Source organism: Cherax quadricarinatus, chromosome 33 (genome assembly GCF_038502225.1).
Source record: "Cherax quadricarinatus isolate ZL_2023a chromosome 33, ASM3850222v1, whole genome shotgun sequence".
NCBI classification, from domain to species: Eukaryota; Metazoa; Arthropoda; class Malacostraca; order Decapoda; family Parastacidae; genus Cherax; species Cherax quadricarinatus.
Window position 1 is genome coordinate 5,957,206 of NC_091324.1, and position 24,870 is coordinate 5,982,075.

The following is a 24,870-nucleotide window of genomic DNA, read 5'->3' on the forward strand; positions in this document are numbered from 1 at the left end:
TCCATGACAACATAATTAGAGTACATAAGCACTGTTGAAGATACCTGGCAAGTGATCGTAACCACCTACAACAGAGATGCTGGAGCCCAACCTATACACAGTAAAATCTAGTGGAGCGAAGGCTCGTCCCCGTAAGCACAACACTGTGGGAAATAAAGACTAACGGAGTACAGGACAATCTCAAATCTTTCACTATAGCGAAATTCCTCGTGCGAGACTTGGGAGTAATGTCAAAAGATCTTACATTCATAGATCACAACAATGTTGCCACTCTTACTGCAAGAAAAATAATATGCTGAATAACTAGAACTTTCAAGACATGTTGAGCCAATGACATTCTTTAGGTTGCCTGTTCTCTCCCTCCTTGCACGAGGGTCATTAACTAACACGCCTCTCGTTGTCTTCAAGAAGGTACTGGATAAGTTCCTCAAATCAGTGCCTGCCAGCATTAATAGCCTGTGTAGATGAATGGTTCAGAGAACCAACAAGTTGATAAATTAGACACATGTGCAACACTTGGGTATCTTTAATGCGGAAACGTTTCGCCACACAGTGGCTTCATCAGTCCATACAAAGGAGAATGGTGAAGAACAGGAGTAGTTCGAGGTAATCAGTCCCTCAGCCTTGAGTTGATGTAATCAGTCCATCAATCCTTTCAAGATGGATGGACTGATTACATTGAATCAAGGCTGAGGGACTGATTATCTCAACTACTCCTGTTCTTCACCATTCTCCTTTGTATGGAATGATGAAGCCAGTGCGTGGCGAAACGTTTCCTCATTAAAGATACCCAAGTGTTGCACAAGTGTCTAATTTATTAACAGCCTGTATTGATTCACCAAAAGGCCTGGTCTTGATTCACCAAGAAGCCTGGTCTGGAACTGGGTCCGGGGCGGGGAGCGAGTTGACCCCTGGAAGCGTCCTTCAAGTATCTCTTAGGTTAAGAGGCTGGGCCAGGAGCTGAGACGCGACACCTACAACCGACATACTGTTGGTAGCCACAACAAATGTGAGTTGATCTGTGTGTTTCAAACAATGGAGGCTGGCATGATCAGACTAGGATAGAAATGTTAAGAACTCTGGCATTATCAGATCACATCCACCAAGGTGAGCACTGGCGTGATCAGACAACAACAACCAAGTAAAATATTCTAAAACATTAATAAGTGTTATATCTGTTAATGGTTCCCGAGACCATCGCCTTCGCGGGCGGGTCTCAGACCAGGCCTCATACACTGGAAATACTACAGGGATAATAATTAACCCAAAGAAGGTTCATTTTGAAGGCATGCAAGCAAGGAGTTGAAGAAAGGTGTTGCAATTGTTGTAAAAAGTTATGGTGAAAACTGATTATGAGGGGAAGGGTGGGATGCGAGGGAACGGTCGTGCCTCCCACGCCAGTGACCTGGAGACATGGTCACGGAGACGAGATAGTACCATTGCACACCTGCCCTGTAGTAAGGAGGGACAGAAGTGGTCCTGGCACCTATGTTCAGCCACAACAAGGTAGGTGCCGGAGGTCACCAAAACGGTCAAGGATCAACCTTTTAAAGCACGTGTTTCATGCAGATGGCAGGTGCTACACCTACACCCGCAATGTCCATCTCACTGGTCACCACTACACTACCACCTGCTGTCTATCATGGAAAAATTTAACACAGATGCAATATAATGCGATCCTTTATTGACTACGTTTCGCCCACACAGTGGGCTTTATCATGTCACTAACAGGTCTGTGTAACAAACCATACCACGGGCGGGGATAGAACCCGCCCGTGGTATGGTTTGCAATCGTGTCATTACGATTTCGTGAGTCAGGTCTGTGTAACATCTGGGTATCTTTATTGTAGACATTTCGCCATCCAGTGGCTTTATCAATACAAATTCCAGGATATAACCTGACGACAGTAGGACTATATACAGGAGTTTAGGTAATCAGTCCCTCAACCTTGTATTGATAAAGCCACTGGATGGCGAAACGTCAACAAAGATACCCAGATGTTGCACATGTGTCTTAATTTCATCTTGTTGGTATTGTATACCATTCTTGTTTAACTAACAGATCTACCTGGGTAAAGAGTACATAAGTATATATAGGGTGGAGATCCTTTATTGACTACTACATAGTAGTCAATAAAGGATCGCATTATACTGCATTTATGTTTAGCTTTTCCATTGTGTCGGTATTTTATACATTTTATCTTCATGCTGTCTATCATATCGGAAAGGGATGAATCAGTATAATACGCTCCTTTATTGACGACGTTTCGTCCACATTGAGCTTTATCAAGTCTGTGACTTGATAAAACACACGATGTGGGAGGAATGTCAACAAAGGATAACACCATGTGTTTCTTTCCACCGTGTCGGTATTTTATCTTTTCTCACCAAGTGCGTATTATATCGTCACCACACTACTACCCGCTGTACACTATACTGGCACCACACTACCATCTACTGTAAATTTTATCACCACACTGCTACCTACTGTACATTATATCGTCACCACATTACCACCCACTATACATCACCACACTACCACCCACTGTACATCACCACACTACCACCCACTGTACATCACCACACTACCACCCACTATACAACACCACACTACCATCAACTACACAACACACTACTACCCACTATACAACACCACGCTACCACCCATTACACATTACCACACTACTACCCACTATACATCACCACACTACCACCCACTGTACATCACACGACCACCCACTATACATGACCACACTACCACCCACTGTACAGCACACTACCACCCACTGTACAACACACTACCACCCACTGTACAACACCACACTACCACCCACTGTACATCACCACACTACCACCCATTATACAACACCACACTACCACCCACTACACATCACGACACTACCACCCACTACGCATCACGAGACTACCACCCACTACACATCACCACACTACCACCCACTGTAGATTATATCATCACACTACCACCTACCGTACAACACCACACTACCACCCACTATACACCACCACACTACCACCCACTACACATCGCCACACTACCACCCACTATACAACACCACACTACCACCCACTACACATCACACTACCACCCACTGTAGATTATATCGTCACCACACTACCACCTACCGTACAACACCACATTACCACCCACTATACATCACACTACCACTCACTGTACATCACCACACTACCCACTATACATCACACTACCACCTACTATACAACACCACACTACCATCCACTGTACACCACCACACTACCACCCACTATATAACACCACACTACCACCCACTGTACCTCATCACACTGCTACCCACTGTACATCACCACACTACCACCCACTATACATCACACTACCACCTACTATACAACACCACACTACCACCCACTATACAACACCACACTAACATCAACTATACAACACCACACTACCACCCACTATACATCACACTACCACCCACTGTACAACACCCCACTACCACCCACTGTACACCACACTACCACCCACTGTACATCACACTACCACCCACTGTACATCACCACACTACCACCCGCTGTACACCACATTACCACCTACTATATAACACCACACTATCAACTATACAACACCACACTATCAACTATACAACACCACACTATCAACTATACAACACCACACTATCAACTATACAACACCACACTACCACCCACTATACAACACCACACTACCACCCACTATACAACACCACACTACCACCCACTATACAACACCACACTACCACCCACTATACAACACCACACTACCACCCACTATACAACACCACACTACCACCCACTATACAACACCACACTACCACCCACTATACAACACCACACTACCACCCACTATACAACACCACACTACCACCCACTATACAACACCACACTACCACCCACTATACAACACCACACTACCACCCACTGTACATCACACGACCACCCACTATACATGACCACACTACTGCCCACTGTACACCACACTACCACCCACTGTACATCACTACACTACCACCCACTGTACATCACTACACTACCATCCACTGTACATCACCACACTACCATCCACTGTACATCACCACACTACCACCCACTGTACATCAAACTACCACCCACTGTACATCACAATACCACCCACTGTACATCATATCACCACTCTACCACCCACTATACATATCAACACTACCACCCACTATACATATATTCGTCACTACACTACCATCTCTCAATCCTAGCAATAAGCGCAATTTCCCCCTCCCAGCCCCTCCTCGTTCCTCCTCTCCCCCCTTCCCGCATCACCTGGGGCGCCGGGACCAGCAATTACAGGTAGTTACCGTTGTCAGGCGTGTAATAATAACTGGTGGGAAGCTCCTCACTTCCCTCTACACCGCCCTCTGGCGTAAGGAAGCCTTGAAGACAATTCCAGGTGTGGAGGTTGTGCCAGTGGAGACCTGTGTTTCACCCGTCTGCCAACAAGGAATCACTCCCAAACACGGCAGCCGCTGGCCGGGGATCACTCCCAAACATGCCAGCCACCCGCCAGGGATCACTCCCCAACATGGCTATATGTATGCCACATACAGAACACTGTTCTCCCTGTATTTCCTCACCTATCACAACACCTACGCTCACTCCCGCAGACATCACTGATCACCACACCTTGAGAGAGTAATTTACGACATGCCCAGGCCCAGACTCGTGGAACTCCGTGTTCATCAAGAACTGCAAGAAACCCCTTTAGAGTGCCTTAAGTATGCTAAGGAGAGGGATCCTAGACACGGGGGTCATCCCCACAGTCACTAAAAACAATGGATACAGTCCTACTCCACAAAGGTGGCAGTAATGAAATTGCAAAGAATTATGGACCGATAGTACTAATTAGGTTAGGTAAGGTTCGCCAGGAAACAGGACGCGGGTCTTAATCAGATAACCCACCGTTGGAGCTTTTGGTCATCTGACCAAGGCCTTCCGCTGGCTTACCGCTCCACCCTTTAAAAATTATGGTCATAGTTATAACCATTCATTGACAGCACTGTCTCATAATAAAAATCTTTGAATAGTTATAAGAAGCAAGATCGCAAACCACTTGGATATCCAACAATTGCACAACCCAGGGCAGCATGGGTTTAGAGCAGATCGTTCTTACCTCTCAACTGCCTCCCAGCATACATACATTTCTAGCCACCTTCAAGAGGTAGCTGGAGAGGCTCATAAAGCCAGTACCTGACCAGCAAGACTGTGGTTCGTACGCTGGAAAGCGTGCGGCCAGCAATAACAGCCTGACTGATCAGGCCCCTGATCCACCGCAAGGCTCTGTCATGGACTGGGCCGCGGGGCGCTGATCCCCCGAACACCCTTCAAGTTGACACCTACGCTCACTCCCACACACGTCACCAACATGTTACTTTAGCCTTAATCTAAACATCTTTCTTGATTCATCTGTCCATCGATGCTGTTATTGCTGCTTCTACTGTTGTTGCTGCAAACACCGTTACCGCAGTGACCACAGGTTCCAGCTAACTCCTACACCCCTTTCCCCCACACACACGTTTACACTGTCACTTGCATTTTCAATACTCAATGATCTGTATAGTTTTTAATTCGAATATATAACCTGCTTTAAAAACATATGGGAGTATAAGAGGAGAACGCACGTGTCAGGAAAGATCAACGGCGTGGAATCTTGTTTTGAAAGTTCTCATAATCTACTCTAAAACTGTCTTGTCTTTGGCTACATTTGTTTTGCTGTGTTCTCTAAACTCGAGGCCGTCTGGCATTAATATGCTAATGTGTCTTACCTGTTTTCTATGTTCTATAGAAGAGATTATGTCTTGTATCCTGTGATTCGTTTTGTGTACTTCATACTGTCCGTATCAGCTATAATTTATCAGCGTTAAATATCATATTTTCTAATGCCGACCTTGTGTCAGTATAATTGTAGTTTTAGTGGTTTATACTGAGGCAACTTTATGCTCATTATGGTATCCCCGCTAAAGATGACAGGAAGCTGTGGTTTGTGTTTTTTTTATATAAATACTGTAGAAGGTTGAGAAAGAGCAAAGGTTCAAGGCAGTGTCTTGCGGAACTGTGTTTTACTGTTCTCTCTATTATTTACTAACACATACTATTATTAGAAATGTGAATATCTCCATTTGGTCTCATTCTAAGAACTATCAGTCTCAGTTACATTTATCTCAAGTATTTGAAAATCTTATTATAGAATATTTGCATTTAGATTGTCTTCAGAGACCTTCGTAAATTTGTTGTTAATAGTTGAGCGGTTGTGGGATGCACTATCTTCCTGCTCTAACAGATTTAAAGAACAGGTGGGGGAAGGGGGGTTTGAACCATGGCAATCATATTACGATTTCATAAGTCATACCTGCTATACAACCATTACTTGGGAAGTGAAGTTCATGCATTTCTATAAAACTATCAATATGACTTTTCAACATCCTTTTGAACACTGTAATAAAGTTAGTGCTTTGCCCCTCTTGTGAAGTGATGCTCTATGCAGAGTTTTGAGTACTCTCATTATCCAACCAAAATGAAAGCTCCTTTTTCGTAATACATTTCACTGGTCGGACTACTGGTATCTGATCTTTTATAAACACGATGTTACATATTTATAATCTATAGGGAGGATAGTCCATGGAAAAAATTTCTGGGCTTTCTACTCCCGACGTGTGTACTTGTACCACCACCTCGTGTACTAATCGGGCTTCAGGGCTCACCGTGGTAAGGATAGGACAATGTGAAAGGGAAGCAAGCTTTTTCAAACCTTTATAACTCCCATCACACGCACGCAAAAATTATCTATCGACAAGTGCCTTTGACAACTGGTAACTTATATTTATCAGCATTCCTCAATTGACTACGAGTAACCAATCAGTGAGAACTATGATATAAACCAGAGATATGAACGAGAAGGTTACTGGAGGCAGCAATAATAAATTTCTTGAGCCAGCAGCCCCTGAAGACCATCACAAAAATGTGATGAACTAACCTAGCAGTAAAATATAACGGTAAATACAACGTGGAATTAACACTAAATATAACAGACATAGGCGAATTAGGTTATCACGTCTCGCTAGCAACTAGTGGTCACACTGTGTTAATATCCTAACCTAAGAAAGTAGACAACTGGAGATGATGATTACAGAAATAAGACTGGGAGGGGGGAGCTTGCTTTTCTGGGATACAATACACAAAATGCTAGATAGGCAAATGAAAAAAAAATAACCAGAGAACTAGGATTGTTTATACAGGAGCCAAGAAAGGGGAGGGCAACGCGGTAATTAAGAATGACAGCAGCAAAGCCAAAGAAACCAAGTGTTTAACAAGAAAACCTTAAAATACCAGGAATGAAGAACACCCGGGGACAGGATGAATACAATGAAACTGAGAAGCAAAGTTCATGAACAAGAAAACTAATTGGCATGCAAGGTATAAGAACAAGGAAGCCCAGATGAAGTAGAATACTCAAATGAACCACAGTACTGTTAGGATATATTTCATTTTAAAGCTTATGAATGAAGGAATGAACAGAGGGAGAAGCAAGATCTATACAATTTCAAAAGTAAATATGACAGGACCTTTTGGGCCCTGTCAGACTACGGTGCTCTTCACCAACTCCATCTCATCTTTTGTATATAATTTCACATTCTTCACATTATGTCCTTGTACTGATAAAGCCACTGGTTGGCGAAACGTCTACAAATAAAAATACCAGATGTTGCACATGTGTCTTTATTCAACACCAGTACACATTAGGTCTAGAGGCCGGGCCAGAAGCTGAGCTTCAACTTTTCCAGGCACAATTCTCACGGGCACAAATCTTTGAGGGTAACAAATCTACTCTCACACTTGTCCCTGATGTTCAGTCATACCATCGCTAATGACAACTACAGATTACTGAAACAAAATAATTGTACTACTATCTGAAAGATACCTGAAGAACGTCTCCAGCGTACCAACGCCCCCGCTACCCTGTCCTAGACCAGGCGTCCTGGAGGATCAAGGCCTAATCAACCAGGCTGTTACTGCTGACCACACGCTGTCCAATGTACGAACCACAGCTCGGCTGGTCAAGCGCTGATTTGAAGAACTTGTCCAGTTCCCTATACGACAGCCAAAGGTTTGTAATTCCTCTTAGGTACGGATGAAGGACGTTGAAGACTAGGAGACTGTGAAGGCTTATTCAGCCCTGTAACAACTTCAGACAGTATTACCAAGGCTGGCTCCTCCTCAGGAAAATTAATGTATAGAAAAAGAATAAAAACTGACAAACACTTTATTACTTAGAAAATATAAAACACTTAAATATGAAATATTAATCCTACATTAAAGAAAATGAAAAATGAAAAATATAAATGATAACTGAATTCAACGCTAATATAAAACTTGGGTGTCTGGTGTTGGTGACACTGCTTGTTGAAATCGTAGCCGTTGCCGATGATGGGGGGGGGGGGTCGCAGGTGTTGGTTACAACCCACTGGCTAGTTCTTCACCGTATAGCCTTGAGTATTCTATCCCGATGACAGGAAAGCAGGTTCTTTACCGCTGTAATGATGAGGGGTTATGTCCTGCAATTTCATACAGGTGCACAGGTAATTAAATCCAAAAAGGGGATGTCTCAGGACGTTAGTCCATCTCCATCAGTTCTACTCGTTGATTGGCAGGTGACCCTCTCTGTCATCCAAGCTGGAAAGATAGACAGGTTACCCACTGCTTAAGAAATCACTCTCCATGATAAGTACAATACCTAGAAGATGTGGTGATTATTACAACAGTCAACTTAGAGCAAGACTGAGAGGACTAAGTTTATTATTGGTCAAAAGTGAAGCTTTCAACCAATAAATCCACTAGAATAAAAGGCAGGCATGTACTTACAGTGCTGGGAGCTGTGAGTCTAGTGATTACTGTTTGGACCGGAGCCCCACACGTCACCTTTCGGGGGGGGGGGGGAAGAAGGAGGGGAAGGGATAGCGGGAGCTAGACTGACCCTACCTTAACAAGCAGCCGGCAGTCAAACTATCACTTTCGGGGAGGGGGAAAAAAAAGGCGGGAACAGCGGGAGCTTGACTTACCCTACCTTAACAAGTAGCCGGCAATGAAACTATTGTTACTATATACTCCCTCGCTACTCCTATCTATTGAACTTTTCCCTCACAGAGACCTAAACGCATCAAGTTTTCAGGTTTGGGATCCGTTCCTCCAGGAGTTGCCAGGTGTAAATTAACCTTTTTCGCTTATTTTCCAAGGAGTACAGCTGAAGGGACTTCAAAATGTTCCCAGTAGTTTAGATGCTTCAGTGTATACGAGCCGTGAATATTCTCTACATTTTCCAGCTCAGCAGTCTTGCCTACCTTGAAGGAGGCCGTTAGTATACAACAGTGTTAGGTAAGACACACATGCAAATTAGGTATCTTTATGTAGAAATAAAGATACCTAACTGTTGCATGTGTCTTACCTAACAACCTGTCGGTATTTTATACCATTTTAGTATTCACACAGTATACAACAGTATTCTAACCTTGAGAGAACGAGTAACGAAGTATATCATTGGCTCAGCATCTCCTGCCCTGAAAGTTCTAGTTATTCAACCTGGCGTTTTCCTTGCGGTAGCAATGACAACATTGTTGTAATTCTTGAATGCGAGATCTTCCCACATCACAAGTCTCGCACCCATATGGGACTTTCGCTCCACCGAATGATTTGAATTTGTCTTCTGCTCCGTTACATTCTCTTCTGCCTCCATTTTTTCCATAGCAGTGCAACCAAAACTTGTCTTTATTAAACATCATGCTATTGTACGAGGCCCATTGGAAGACTTGATTTATATCCGCCTGAGGACTCACTGTGTCCTCGACAGACGCCACCCAGATTCTGGTGTCATCAGCAAAAAAAATTTAGTGTTATGATTTGTGTCCTTGTCAATGTCAGATATAGAACAGAAACAGAAGTGGGGAGAGTACTGTGCCTTGAACAGAGCAAATCACTGTAGCAGCTTTCTACTTCACGCTGTACTAGTCTCTGGGTTCTATTTGTTAAGTTAAAAATCCATCAGCCTGCTTTTCCAGTTATTCCATTCGCACGCATTTTGTACGCAATCACACCATGGTCGCACTTGTCGAACGCTTCTGTAAAAATTAGTGCACCCATATTAGCATATAGCTTGTCTTCCAAAAGCATCCAGGACTGCATCGTAATGATTTAGCAGTTTCGAAAGGCAGGAGCAACCTGCCCTAAACTCTTGATGCCCTGGATTGTGCAATTATGATTCCAAGCGACTGGTAATCTTACTTCTTAGGACCATCTCAAAGATTTTGATAATGTGTGAAGTTAGGGTTACTGGTCTATACTTTTTTGCAATTGTCTGACTGCCACCTTAGTGAAGTCGGGCAAATATCAGTGGTTTTCATTGACTGCGGAATGACACCTATGACCAGGATTCTCTTCCATAAAATACTAAAGACCCGAGATAATGATTTGTTACACTTGTTGATGAATGTTGTATTACACGAGTTAAGGTCTTAGGCACAATACATGGGCATCCTGTCCATGGTTTCTTCAAGGTCAACTAGGGAGAGGGCTATATCAGAAATTGTGGGGATGTTGGCAGTGTTTTAAGTCTTATTTATGAAAAAACTGTCTCTCATCTGTAGACTGGTGAGCTGTTCAATGAACACAAGAGTCGTATTGTGATTTCAGTATTTCACTTATTTCCTTGTCGTCAGTGTACGTTTAGGTATCAGGTAAGTGAAGGCCCTATACTATATGTGGTTTTAGCTATGGAGTTTGCGTAAGCGAAGAAGGATTTGGAGTTTCTTATAATACGATGCAGACAGTTTAAGCTCAATGTTCTTCATTTCTCTAACCAGGGATTCCCTTCGTGCTTCAGAGTCTGTTGCCTTAAGAGCTATGTTATCCATCGTTTTCGACTGTAGAGGGAGCACTTCTCTCTCGAGTTTGCATTTTCTCCTCCTCCGCCCTAGAGGTATGGGTCTGGAGCATATTTCCAGCGCCAACGAGCTCATTCTCTTAAGCCTTGCAGTGGTTCCCAAACTGGGGGTAAATTACCCCCTGGGGGTAATTTAACCATTTTTGGGGGGTAATGGAGGGGTGACAGAAAAAAAGTTATGAATTCTGAAAATCAACAATGCGGTACCCGGTATGAGGATTATTGTTAACTTTGTCTTAGTATATAAAGTTGTAAAGTAAACCTATTATAAGTAATAAAGTTAAACCAAATAACAATAAACATCAAAAACTAATATACAGTATTAGAAAAGAAGAAATATATAGCTAAGTGTGTGGAAACCCAAAAGTATTTTGACAAGTATGCTTCAGGACAAAAGTCACTCAGTAGCCCAGATCGACCTGTCCAGTACGCGTCACTCACTTCCTGAGGCTGCCTCTATTTCACACTGTCAGTTTATCTGTGAGCATCAGCCGAGGTAGACATAAGCTGGTATGTATGTGTACTGCCCTGTGCAGTATATAGTTAGTATTTACCCACTGTTACTGTGAATTTGTAGCTATTATTAATTTTATATATAATGTATGTGTGGTTCTTACGTTTTCAATGGTTTTGCTAGGATTAGCAGAGTATGCGAGGCTGTATACGTTCACGTTTAGCCATATATATCAATAATAACAACATTTTGTGAAAGGGGTAACATGCTTTATGTGGCATGTTAAATTGGGTAACAAGCTGAAAAAATTTGGGAACCACTGTCTTAAGGTTTAAATCTTGGGCGGCCATGTCATCATCCCAGTGTATCTCGCTAAGTCTGTGATTTATTTAGTCCCGGTTGATGATATTATCGAAGTTCAGTCTGATGAAATCGTTCTCTTGATCGCATTTCTGTCCCCAGGCCACTGTGCAAGCCGATCTATACCTCGATTATTTCGTGGTCTGAGATCACAGTCTTCCACACCGTTATATCCCAAACTAGGTTCTCAATGTTCGTAGATATGAGGCAACGTAGGGTGTTTCCAAGTTTGGTCAATTCAGCAATTTGCTGTCTTTTGACGAATTTATTGCAAGAGGTTTAATAATTATGTTGTGTGGGACTGCTCCTCAGAGCTAGCTCCAGGAACTTTGCAACTGCAGTCCTTGCTTCAATTTTCCATTTAAAATGTCTCAAACAGAAGTCTCAAAGAAGTTGGATAGTTGGGAGACGGGTAGATAGGTTATCAAGCAATGCTCGATCTCTAAAAGTTATTTCTTTAATTGATGGGAGGTTGTATCAGGTGGTTTATACACAAATACAACACCTAAGTTCTGGTTTTTCGATTTTTACTGCCAAGACTTCGATAATACCATTAGTGGTGTTCAGTAACTCAGTTATGACCGACTAATATACAGGCCGACTGCCTTTATCCTTTTGTTGCCAGTTTTCTTCCGGTAGCATGTAACTAGGTTGTGCCCTGAAATCTACATTATCAAAATATTCTTTTATGCGAGTCTCCGTGAAAGACGTAAATACTGCATTTGACTACACGAGAAGACCACTGATAAACGGTATGTTACTGTTTTTCCTCGGTTGAGACCTTGTAAATTTGACAACACAACAGATGATACAGGTGCTGTACTAGGAGCGTTGCAACTGTGGGTTTCAGCCACAATTAACTGAATTTGTGAAATAAATAGGAATAGCTAATAAAGGTAAATAATTGTTGGGACACTCGAAGATGACACCATGAATTAGGAGTCCAATTTATTATGAATTTGTTCGTTATCTCATACTTCATCATTAAAGGGGGGAGAGAGAGAGAGGGGGGAGAGGGGGGAGGGGGAGAGGGGGGGAGGGGGGGAGGGGGAGAGGGGGGGAGGGAGGGGGAGAGAGAGGGGGAGAGAGAGGGGGAGAGAGAGGGGGAGAGAGAGGGGGAGAGAGAGGGGGGAGAGAGAGGGGGAGAGAGAGGGGGAGAGAGAGAGGGGGAGAGAGAGGGGGGAGAGAGGGGGGAGAGAGAGAGGGGGAGAGAGAGAGGGGGAGAGAGAGAGGGGGAGAGAGGGAGAGAGGGGGAGAGAGAGGGGGAGAGGATAGAGAGGGAGAGAGAGGGGGAGAGAGAGAGGGGGAGAGAGGGAGAGAGGGGGAGAGAGGGAGAGAGGGGGGGAGAGAGAGAGGGGGAGAGAGAGGGGGAGAGGATAGAGAGGGAGAGAGAGGGGAGAGGGGGAGAGGAAAGGGAGAAGAGAAAAAGAGAAGTGAGAGGGGGGAGAGGAGAGGGAAGGCGCGAGAAAGGAGAGAGGGGGAGAGAAAGAAAGGAGAGACGGTGAGAGAAAGAACGGAGAGAGGGGAGAGAAGTGAGGAGAAAGGAGAAAAGAGAGGAGAAAGGAGAGAAGAGAGTAGAACGGAGAGAGGAGAAAGAAAAGAAAGAGGGGAGAGAGAAGAGAGAAAAGAGAGGGGAGGGGAGGGAGGAAGGAGTGAGTGGGAAGAGAGGAGAGTGGGGAGAGGAGAGAAAGAGAGGGATACGGAGGGAGGGGAAAGGGTGTCCGCACGTAAACGAGTAACAAATCCCTAATCTATATCCTAACTTACTGGAGCAAGATATATTGGAAGTGTAGAATAAACTCAATTAGAAACAGTGATTGCATCAGCACATAGAGAACACTGTCAACAATAGATGTGCTCGACTCATCAACCTTCTACCAGCACATATTGTCCCAACCAATGTAAAGTTATTAGCATTAATCTGGACACTTTTCTGTTGGACACGTTTCTGCAAGATTTACAGTTCAGTACGAATGTGATGGCTGTAGGCTTCCAGGCCTCCCCAACAGCCCGATAAAGTTGGCTGTTACCGGACTGTGTGCCACTTGGGCAGACACAGACCCGAGCAGAATATTGTCCCAGGAGCCAACACATTAAATCTTAGATACAAATAAGTAAGCGAGCGAGCGGGGCTCCTCTTTCCAATACTCCAGGTGCACAATACGTTATCAAATAATTTCCAGCGAGATTCAGCGTCTGTAGACTACCAAGAACAGGTAACTGAGGCAGAAGCAGGAGAAGCAAGATGAGACACAGCATCCAGAGTTGAAGTGGGCCAGGAGTGAGGCACGTCATACGTCTGCCAGGCAACTGTGAGACACCTGGAAACTTGCAATACTGTTACCAGTGTTTCCATTACCCCCACAGCATGTAGCTCAAATACACACACACACTGCAGTATCATCTCTCAGGTTGCAGCAATGCTCATGGGTTGTGCAGGTGGAGAGAGCAGCAGCAGCAGGAGGGCTGAGAGTGGGAGTCTCCAGCACGCGCGGCCTGGGGCTCCGATCGATGGCTAGTCACTCACCGCTATGCCAGCAGGTTACCCACTCAAAATACACCTCTTGGGAAGGGGAAGTATCCACAGCCCTGGGCTCAACTAAACACTCCTTTTAAGCCTTCACTCCACTATTACGCAAGGGCACTAAAGTGTGTCATAACTGCGATATTCTAGTGCCTGCTTGAAGAGAACTGCTGGCATCACCACCTACGCACTCCTACTTGCCTCTCCGCGCTCATAAAACTTCAAGAGCTTCCTTCCTCCTCTAACTTTAGATGAAAAGACGCGATAATTAATTTAGTTTTCACGTTTAAGGCAAGAATTACCATCTCAAGTTAACATCAGCCCTACACACTCAGGTGGTGGAAAACCGGAACCTTGACCAAAGCCATGACAAGCAGGGAAAGGAGCGCTTCAAATTTCGCAGCCCAAGTGGCTAGTTTATTGTGCACCCCATATCCAATCTGTGCACGGTAGCGCAAGGGCATATGGATACACAAAAGGCCTAGGAACTAAGTCCCAAAAGGGTTACCAGTACATTTGGATTTATAGCTATAATTTCCTTATCTATTGCGAGCAAATTTACGATATTTGCTTAATATGTGTGGTATCTTATTTTCTTTAATAACATACCTTGACGTATCATACAGGTTATTATACTACCTCTATATTCTTTAGTAAGCAGACAATTAAGTGCCCATAGGGCTGACAACATTTAGTAGTTTGACTATCTGCGTGTCTGCCAAACTGCAGATAATGGGTGTGTGTAGTACACATTTTTCGTGATCATGAAGCTTGAGGAGGATGCAGTCTTCATCCCCCAGCACATCGACTCGATCCATGACTCGATCCATGACAGCACTTTTCCCCCAATGCCATGAGCTGCCACTTTTTTTTAACAGTCTCTGGTGCGGTACTCTATCAAAAGCCTTACTAAAATCTAAATAAACAATATCGTATTCTTTATCATGATCAACGGCCTCAAAAGCTTTACTGAAGAAGGTTAATAAATTAGTTAGGCAGGAACGGCCCCTCGTGAATCCATGCTGAGTATCATTAATCAAGGTGTGCTTATCCAGATGGCTTCTTATATTATCAGCTATAATTGACTCGAGTAATTTGCCTACAATTGAGGTTAGGTTTATTTGGCGGTAATTTGACGGTAACGACTTGTCCCCTGATTTAAAAATAGGAATTACATTAGCCATCTTCCACATATCAGAAACTACACCTGTTTGAAGAGAAATATTAAAAATGGTTAAAAATGGTTCACAAAGTTCCATTTTACACTCTTTAAGAACCCTTGAAAAAAGTTCATCAGGGCCCGGGGATTTATTTTGCTTTAACTGGTCTATTTGCTTGATAACCAATTTGGTAGTGACTGTGATATTGCATAATTTATCATCATCATCAGGTCCACTATATAAATTAATTACTGGGATATTGTTAGTGTCTTCCTGAGTGAAAACCGAGAGAAAATAATTATTAAGAATAGAGCACATTTCATTCTCCTTGTCAGTGAGATGCCCAGAGTTATTTTTAAGGGGACCTATCTTATCTCTAACTTTTGTTCTATAGACCTGGAAAAAACTTTTTGGGCTAGTTTTCGAATCCCTAGCAACTTTAATTTCATAGCCCCGTTTAGCTTTTCTTATCCCCTTTTTAATGTCCCTCTTAATGTCAATATACTGATTCATAAGATGACCCTCACCTCTTTTGATGCGCCTATAAATTCCTTTTTTCAGTCCTAAAAGATATCTGAGCCTATTATTCATCCATCTGGGGTCATTTCTATTCGATCTAATTTCCTTATATGGGATAAATGTCCTTTGGGCAGCATGTATTGTGCTAAGAAAGCTGTCATACTGATAGCTCTCTTCGTTACCCCAGTCCACAGATGATAAGTGTTCTCTAAGCTCATTGTAATCTGCTAAGTGAAAATCTGGGACCAGTACTGAATTATCCCTACTATCATACTTCCATTCAATGCTAAAGGTAATTGATTTGTGATCGCTTGTGCCGAGTTCCTCTGTAATTTCTAAATTATTAACAAGAGTTTCCTTGTTTGCCAAAACCAAGTCAAGAATCTGTTAGCTTTATTGAGCATGCTTAGACACTGTTGTCTTGACTTTAGATTTCTGCTTACCATGACTTCCAAGTCCTTTTCACACACCGTGTGATCAAGCTCTACTTCACCTAGTTTGTAACTTCGAGGGTTATTTTCATTCCCAGAGACTAGGACTCTACATTTGTCCACATTGAACTTCATCTGCCACTTTTCAGACCAAGACATTAATTTGTCCAAATCTTCCTGCAGTTCCTTGGTATCCTGAGAATGAATCATACGACCTATTTCTGTATCATCAGCAAATTTGCTGTCACTTGTAATTCCCACATCAAGGTCATTAATGTAAATTCTGAACAACAATGGAGCTAAAACTGATCCTTGTGAAACGCTACTAGTGACTAATCCCCATTCAGATTTGATCCCATTAATGGAAACTCTCTGCTTTCTATTGGTAAGCCCTGCCTCTATCCATGCTAGAACTTTACCTCCTATACCATGAGCTGCCACTTTTTTTTTAAGAGTTTTGTGAGCTACTCTATCGAAGGCTTTACTGAATTCCATACAAACATCATATTCTTTATCATTGTATACTGCCTCAAAAGTTTTATTGAAGAACGTCAGCAAATTTGTCAGGCAGGAACGACCTCTCGTGAATCCATGCTGAGATTCATTAATCAAATAATGCTCTTCAAGGTGACTGCTAATATCATCATCTATAACTGATTCTAATAATTTGCCTACTATAGACGTCAGACTTATTGGATGGCAATTTGATGGAATGGACTTATCTCCTGATTTAAATATAGGAACTACATTAGTCATCTTTCACATCTCTGGTACAACACCAGTCTGGATAGATGCAATAAACACACTTGTTAATGGCTGACTAAGTTCCATCTTGCATTCTTTAGGTACCCTGGAAAACAACTCGTCGGATCTGGGCACTTATTTTGTTTCAGTTTATCTATCTATTCAGGAACTGAATAATTGTTAATTTATGGAATCTTATTTACGTCTTCTTGTGTAAAGACTGACAAAAAATAATAATTAAATAGAGAACACATTTCCAATTCGTTATCTGTCAGCTGTCCATTTCCAATTTTCAGAGGTCCTACTTTTTCCCTCACCTTCGTCTCCCTTATGCAAAGGAGATATATCTGCACTCTGTACCAAAGCCATTTCTTCAAAGGATACCGAGTGCTCGTACTAGTGGCACTTAGTATTTTCTTACAAATAGGAATTCCATTAGTTCGGTCCAGGTGCTGAATGAGTGGGCGTTTAAGTTTATTTTTCAATTTTTATGGTACTAGCGTGTATGGTCTGCATGGCCTTCAGATGAAATGAAAAAAAAAATGTTCACTCTCCACCCTGCTTTCGTTTGGTGGGCTGCTGAACATCGTTCATTTCCTGTTCATCGTCCACTGAACCTCTTGTGATTAATGGTTCAATTCTACAGGTAGTTCTTAACATCTATTTTGCATATGTGTAGAAATATTTGGAGTTTCTTTCAATATCTTTGATGGCTTTTTGTTTCATTTGTGCTTCTTCTGTCTGGTACGATAGCTTTTGTTCTATCTCAGTAATCTCTCGGTTAAGATAACATTTCATTCGTTGTGGCTCACGTTTTTAAGCAGTTCAGTAACCCTTTTCTCTCCACATATTATTCCTCTATTTCTATATTTGATTTTTTTCTAGTTTTTCTCAGTGGTACCTATTTAATGCAGATCTTGTATGATTCTGTGTTCAGTTTCTCCAGGTTGTGGTGAAGATTTAGGGTTGCTCATGACTCGTGCTTTGTTAATTCTGTCCCAGCCAATTCTATGACTAAGTTAAATTTACTGAACAACACTTCTCGTACATTGATAATGGCGTTCCCCATTCCTGACTTTACACTCGATTGTACCTTTATGGTGTTGTGATCGAAGTACCTTGATGTCTCCCGATTAGTCCCCCCCCCCCTTGTTTTTAATCAAATCCAGAGAATTTTTATTTCTAGTGGGATCTGTTATGTGTTGGTTCAATGCAAACTTTCATAAAGCACTATCAGTTCCCTAGTATATACTTGTTGAACTAGTGTGTGTCCAGGAAAACTTTTTGGTACAATGCTCTTTTGAAACATTTTACATTTGGGAAGTTGAAATCTCAAAGGAGAATTACATCTGGTGGAAGATTTTCAAGCCACAAAATCTAATGCTTTCGATTTGCGGTTTTCTCTTAGTTTATTAACCTCTTTGAGTGACAGGAAGCAGAGGCTTGACAACAGTTAGCTGCACACTTGTGGTTGTCACGTAGGTGGTGATGGTGGCAGGTATATAACTGAGTACCAGTGTCTCCAGGTGTGTGGTTTGTGTGTGTGACATGGGTGTGGCTGGCCTACTTGCTGCTGTTCCACGTCCACTGGCGCGCGCGCGCCATCAACAATATAAGTAACATATAAAATTAAATATTTTTTGTTAACTGAATTAAATCTGAATTATCCAATTTGTCATCCAGTCTTCCTAAATTCTAATTCTATTTCTCACATTCGCTTTTCAGCATTTTTTCCATATACGTTATTTAAGTTAGGTTAACTGTATAATTAACCGCCGGTAAGTAAATAAATTACATAAACGGGCAGATAATGTCTGGTGGCGAAGTTGATTCACACCAGAGTTGCTACATTTGTTAGAAAAGGGATTACCGAACTGCTTAAAAACGTGAATGTCACAACAAAGGAAAGATTATCTTAGCCGAGAGATCACAGAGATAGAACAAAACTAAGCTGTCGACCAAACAGAAGAACACAAAAGAAACAAAATGTAATCCAGGTTATTGCAAGAACCGCCAATTATTCCTATACATATGTACAATCCAAGTTAAGTTCTACCTGTAGAATTGGATCATTAATCACAGGAGGTTCAAGCAGAGACGATTAACAGGAAATGAGCGAAATTCTAGAAAACCAGTATGAGTCGATATTCAGCAACCCACCAAACGAGTGCAGGATGGAGAATGCAGATTCTTTTCATGTCATCCGAAGGCCATGCAGACCACAAGTAACTGACATAGGCACCAGTCTCATAGAATTCGAAAATGAAATAGAAATGCCCGCTCATTCAGTACCTAGGCCGGATTCGTGAAATTCCCTATTCACAAAAAAGTGAAAAATGCCATTAGTACGAGCACTCAGTACCCTTTAGAGAAAGAGCTTAGATCTAGGTAAAGTGCCAGAGACCTCAGAGTACAGACGAAGCTCCTTTGTACAAAATAGGAAGTAGAGCGCTAGCCAAAAATTACAGACCAGTAGCCCCAATATCCCACATTAAAGTCTTCGAAAGAGGGATGAGACGGCAAATTACAAATTTATGGAACAGAATAATCTGCACAAACCAAGACAGCATTGTTTTAGAACGGGAAGATCGTGCCTGTCACAACTACTAAACCACTATTACAAAATTACAGAGGCGCTGGAACAAAATCAAAATGCAGATGTAATTTACATGAATTTTGGAAAGACACTCGACAAATGCAATCATAGAGTGATTATACGCAAAATTTGGGCTACAGCTATAATGGGGAAGGTAAGCAGATGGATTTTAAATTTTTGACAGATATAATACAAAGGGTGGTAGTAAACAAGAGCGAAATTCAGCTTTAACAAGGTTAAAAGCGTTGTACTCCAAGGCACGGTCCTGGCGCCTCTATAGTTTATCCTCATAGTAGACAGATAAAAATATTCGTCACGGTTTTGTATCATTCATGTTTGACACCAAAATAAGCAAGGAAATCACCTCGGTAGAGTCTGACACCAAAATAAGCAAGGAAATCACCTCGGTAGAAGACAGTGAAAAATTGCAGTAAGATATATGCAGGGTTTTTCAGTGGGCAGTGTAAAACATCGACGTTCAACGCTGACAAGTTCCAACAGCTTAGGTATGGAAAACTAAAGATGATCATCAAACAATAAAATGAACACGTGCAAGACCTGGGAGCAATAAGTCGGCTGACTTTTCTTTTAAAAAGAACACAATTAGGCAAATGTCACGACAACCAGGAAAATGATGGAGGTGGATAATGGGAAGTTTCTAAACAAGAGAAATAGTGCCAAAGGGTGGCACTATTAAAACAGCTTACGCTCTTTCGTTTTGAGTATTATTCAGTTCAGGACAGGGGAGGTATCAGAGCTGCAACACATACGGAGATCATTTACGACCAGCAAAGAGCCAATAAAGCACTTTAACCACTGGGAATGCCTCAAAGGCTTTAGTAATAACTGCAGCGGTTGAGACAGATACATTATAAAAATATACGTGAAAAGTACTCAAGAGCCTAGTCCCAAATCTGCACACTGCCATAACATGCTGGAGTAAGATATTGAAGTGCAAAACCCAGTGAAAAGTAGGGCACAAAAAGAGAACACTGAAGTCTCAAACATCAAGAGGAAACTGGACAAGTATCTCCACCAAATACCAGAACAACCATGCTGTGATGAATATGTGAGCCAGTGGGCGGCGAGGCGACGGCAACGCCAACAACAAAACAGCCTGGTTGACCAGGCAAGCACCAGACAAGCCTGACCCAGAACCGGGCTATTATAGTGTAACTACCTTACAGAGCTATTACTATATTAAAGTGTAAGTGCTATTTACCTATACAATAAAATGGACAACGCTGGAGAGAACAAGGGAACTTGAGGGAATTAAAGATATATTCAACACATGGCGCGAGGATAGCCAGGTGTGCTTGACACACCATTACAACACCACGCACCTATTTAACAATTTAGCACCGGCACAGACCCAGCTTGAAACATTTAGCACAAGCAGAGACCCAGCTTGAAACATTTAGCGCCAGAAAGGACCCAGCTTGAAACATTTAGCACCAGAAAGGACCCAGCTTGAAACGTTTAGTACCAGCACAGACCCAGCTTGAAACATTTAGCACCAGAAAGGACCAAGCTTGAAACGTTTAGCACCAGCACAGACCAAGCTTGAAACATTTAGCACCAGAACGGAACCAGCTTCAAACATTTAGCACCAGCACGGACCCAGCTTGAAACATTTAGCACCAGCACGGACCCAGCTTGAAACGGGCGGACGCCGACAGTACTAATGTGGGACAGGGCGGACTGCCATGAAGCTAATTTCTTTCTTCAGTCTCAGATTTATATGCTGAACACTGCTTCATGATCAAGGCCCCATTGTTACGTTACTGTGAGGATCACCCAGAGTGACTGCGTTAACTTGAATCATACTATAATAACTAGTGTGGCAAGAATGTCTGACGAAAGTGAAGGGTAGGGAGTGATAGTCTTCCATAACTCAGATGAAACCCAACTGATCTACTTCACACATCTCTATGTCTTCTCTCTGTCAGCCTTCCAACTGAAGTTGTAAGGGTTAATACTGAACGTCTAATCAGCACTCAAAAGTAAACATTGCAACCCACCTTCCCTCCTGCTCCCATTCATCCACTTTTGTTAGAGCCATGGTGACGTTGAGAAACAGTCAGGGAAGCACTTCACCGCCCGCAGCTTCAACAATTACCGTCACTTGGCTGGCCGCAACGTTTACCGCAAATACCGCCCTCTCATAATTAACCTTCGCAACCTACTCCTTTCCCTTGTCTTTCGTAACTACTGAGACCACTGCAAGTCGCAAATACCGTTATTAAAGACGGCTATTAAGAGTGAGTCAGCGTCAGAACACTCCTGGTTCCCCTTTCTGCACGGTTGCTGAATTATCCAAGGCCATTCAAACACATGAAACCCCATCACTCAGTAGTGTCATTATAGGCCGGTGGGAGAATTAGAGAGGTTTTTTACTACAGCGGCGTAGTCTGTGGCCAGACTTTCATAGTGACATAATAAGTCCAGTTGTTGCTGCCTGAAGGATCATATTATCCTCACAACTTGGTTGATCAAGGAGCTTTTGCACAAACTTGTCTAGTTAATCTAGGTTTCCACTTCTTTTTCCATCAAAAAAAGTTCGTCCTCTGAAGCGGTAAGCTTCAGAGAAGAAAAAAAAATTGGTAACAATATTTCAGGTACTGGACAGTTTTAGAGATCATCACATGACCAGCGCAAATCCCATGTTTCTCCAAACACATTGCAAAGCACATCTTTCAAAGAGCTTCACGCACAGCACAAAGCCGTCTAGAAGGGCCACTCCAGCAGCAGCTAGGACAATTCTACAGGAAACAACGCAGACACTGTGAACACACCGTTAGTTTCCTGACGTGTAATGAGAAGACGCTTCCTAACAGCAAACGCCGGAAAGGCAACGCTAACATACAGACAATAGGTGTGTTTCTCGCACACTATGGCAGAACTTTTCACACGCAAGTTTTTATTCCTAGGATGAACTGTGGCAGCGTCATTCACAATGGTGGGAGGTTGTAGAAGCGTAAACAATGGTGAAGTTTGTAAGGTAAGACACATATGCAACAGTTAGACAACTTTATTCCGAAACGTTTCGCCTACACAGTAGGCTTCTTCAGTCGAATACAGAAAGTAGGCAGGAACAGTAGAAATGTGAAGACGATGTAATCAGTCCATCACCCTTGAAGTCGTAGAATTTGAGGTTGTCAGTCCCTCAGCCTGGAGCAGTTCAGTTCCATAGTCAGGAACTATCAAAACATTGGAATACATATTTTGTACAGTGAATTGGGACCTTCTGGTGGGCGTAACAGTAAGGAAGACATAGTGTGTGCGCGCGCGCGCGCGCGCGTGCGCGTGCGTGCGTGTGTGTGTGTGTGTGTGTGTGTGTGTACGTACTCACCTAATTGTACTCACCGAATTGTGGTTGCAGGGGTCGATTCATAGCTCCTGGCCCCGCCTCTTCACTGGTTGCTACTAGGTCACTCTTCCTGCTCCATGAGCTTTATCATACCTCTTCTTAAAACTATGTATGGATCCTGCCTCCACTACATCACTTCCCAGACTATTCCACTTCCTGACTACCCTGTGACTGAAGAAATACTTCCTAACATCCTTGTGATTCAACCGAGTCTTCAACTTCTAACTGTGTCCCCTTGTTGCTGTGTCCCATCTCTGGAACATTCTGTCTCTGTCCACCTTGTCGATTCCTCTCAGTATTTTATATGTCGTTATCATATCCCCCCTATCTCTCCTGTCCTCCAGTGTTGTCTGGTCGATTTCCCTTAACCTCTCCTCGTAGGACATACCCCTCAGTTCTGGGACTAGTCTTGTTGCAAACCTTTGCACTTTCCCTACTTTCCTTACATGCTTGGCTAGATGCGAGTTCCAAACTGGCGCTGCATACTTCAATATAGGCTTAACGTACACAGTGTACAGTGTTCTGAATGATTCCTTATTAAGATGTCGGAATGCTTTTCTTAGGTGTGTATGTGCGCGTGCGCAAGCACACACACACACACATCGACATGTGCCTAGGACAAAATGGTAACACACACACACACACACACACACACACTTGGATTATTATTATTATTATAATCAAAAAAGAAGCGCTAAGCCACAAGGACTATACAGAAACACACACTTGGAGAACATAAGCTCTCAATGCGGTTTACTACTGTGCTTGCGTAACACCGTAATTTCTTCACACTAGGAGCAGTGCTTAAGTTTCCTGAAAAAAAAAGAGCTCGTTATTTATAATGGTTGTGGCAAGTGTGAGCAATAACAACATTGCTTCCATCATTATCCATCATATTCAACTGGATAGTTTGCGTGCCATTACCTCTGGTGAAGCTCCTTAGTACTACTGGATGGGTACCTCAGGTGTGCCGTTAACACTACTGGACGGGTACTTACATTGTGCTGCAGGCGGTTGTTGACGGAGTTGACAGCTATCTCCTCAAACTCAAAGGCGTCCTCGGGGCGATAGTAGATATAATAGAGATCGACGGTGCCGTAGAGCTCCTCCGGGCGGAGCCACTGCAGGTAGAGAGTGGCATCTGCCTGGCAGGTGAGGTTAGAGATGGAAGGAGCTCCCGGACCAGAGACGTCCGTGGACACAAACACCGGAGAGGAAGACTTGCCCTCATGACGCTGTGTGAAGGCCTTCGTCCATACCTTGAAGTGTGTGTTGGGCTCTGTAACGCAACAACACACTCTTTAGTACAATACTCATTAAGAAACAACGAACACTAGAATACAACTACAGAAAACTTTCTTACATGTGCAATAATGTTGGTAGAATTACCGACAATATGTTAGATAAAAGGACACAAGTGCAACTAATGTGACATTTTACTGTGGCAACGTTTCGCTCTGCATTTGTGTCCTTTTATTCTTTCATGTGGTTTCGTAGGTTTAAGTCCTGTTCACCACCAGTCAAGTATACTTCAATCCCTTGAATAGGAATTGAGGTGGTGTCGTCATATATACACCGAGATATGCTCATCTATGTATATACACTGTCAAATGTATGCATCACAGTAACCAAAGTCACCTCATCACATGTTATACCTATTGACAACAAACATTACACAGGTACAAATGTAAGTGGATGTTGGTGGAGGCAAGAGAA

At 42.8% G+C, this 24,870-nt stretch overlaps 1 protein-coding gene across 4 annotated transcripts in view; it reads right to left on the reverse strand.

Annotated features, from left to right (window-relative positions):
* The window catches only part of Ptp99A (Protein tyrosine phosphatase 99A), a 727,568-nt gene that overhangs the window by 186,553 nt on the left and 516,145 nt on the right, over positions 1–24,870 (reverse strand). For all 4 annotated transcript variants that reach the window (XM_070090786.1, XM_070090785.1, XM_070090787.1 and 1 more), the window contains one exon: positions 24,153–24,433. In XM_070090786.1, the coding sequence (XP_069946887.1) occupies positions 24,153–24,433 (281 nt within the window). The remainder of the gene's footprint in view (positions 1–24,152; positions 24,434–24,870) is intronic.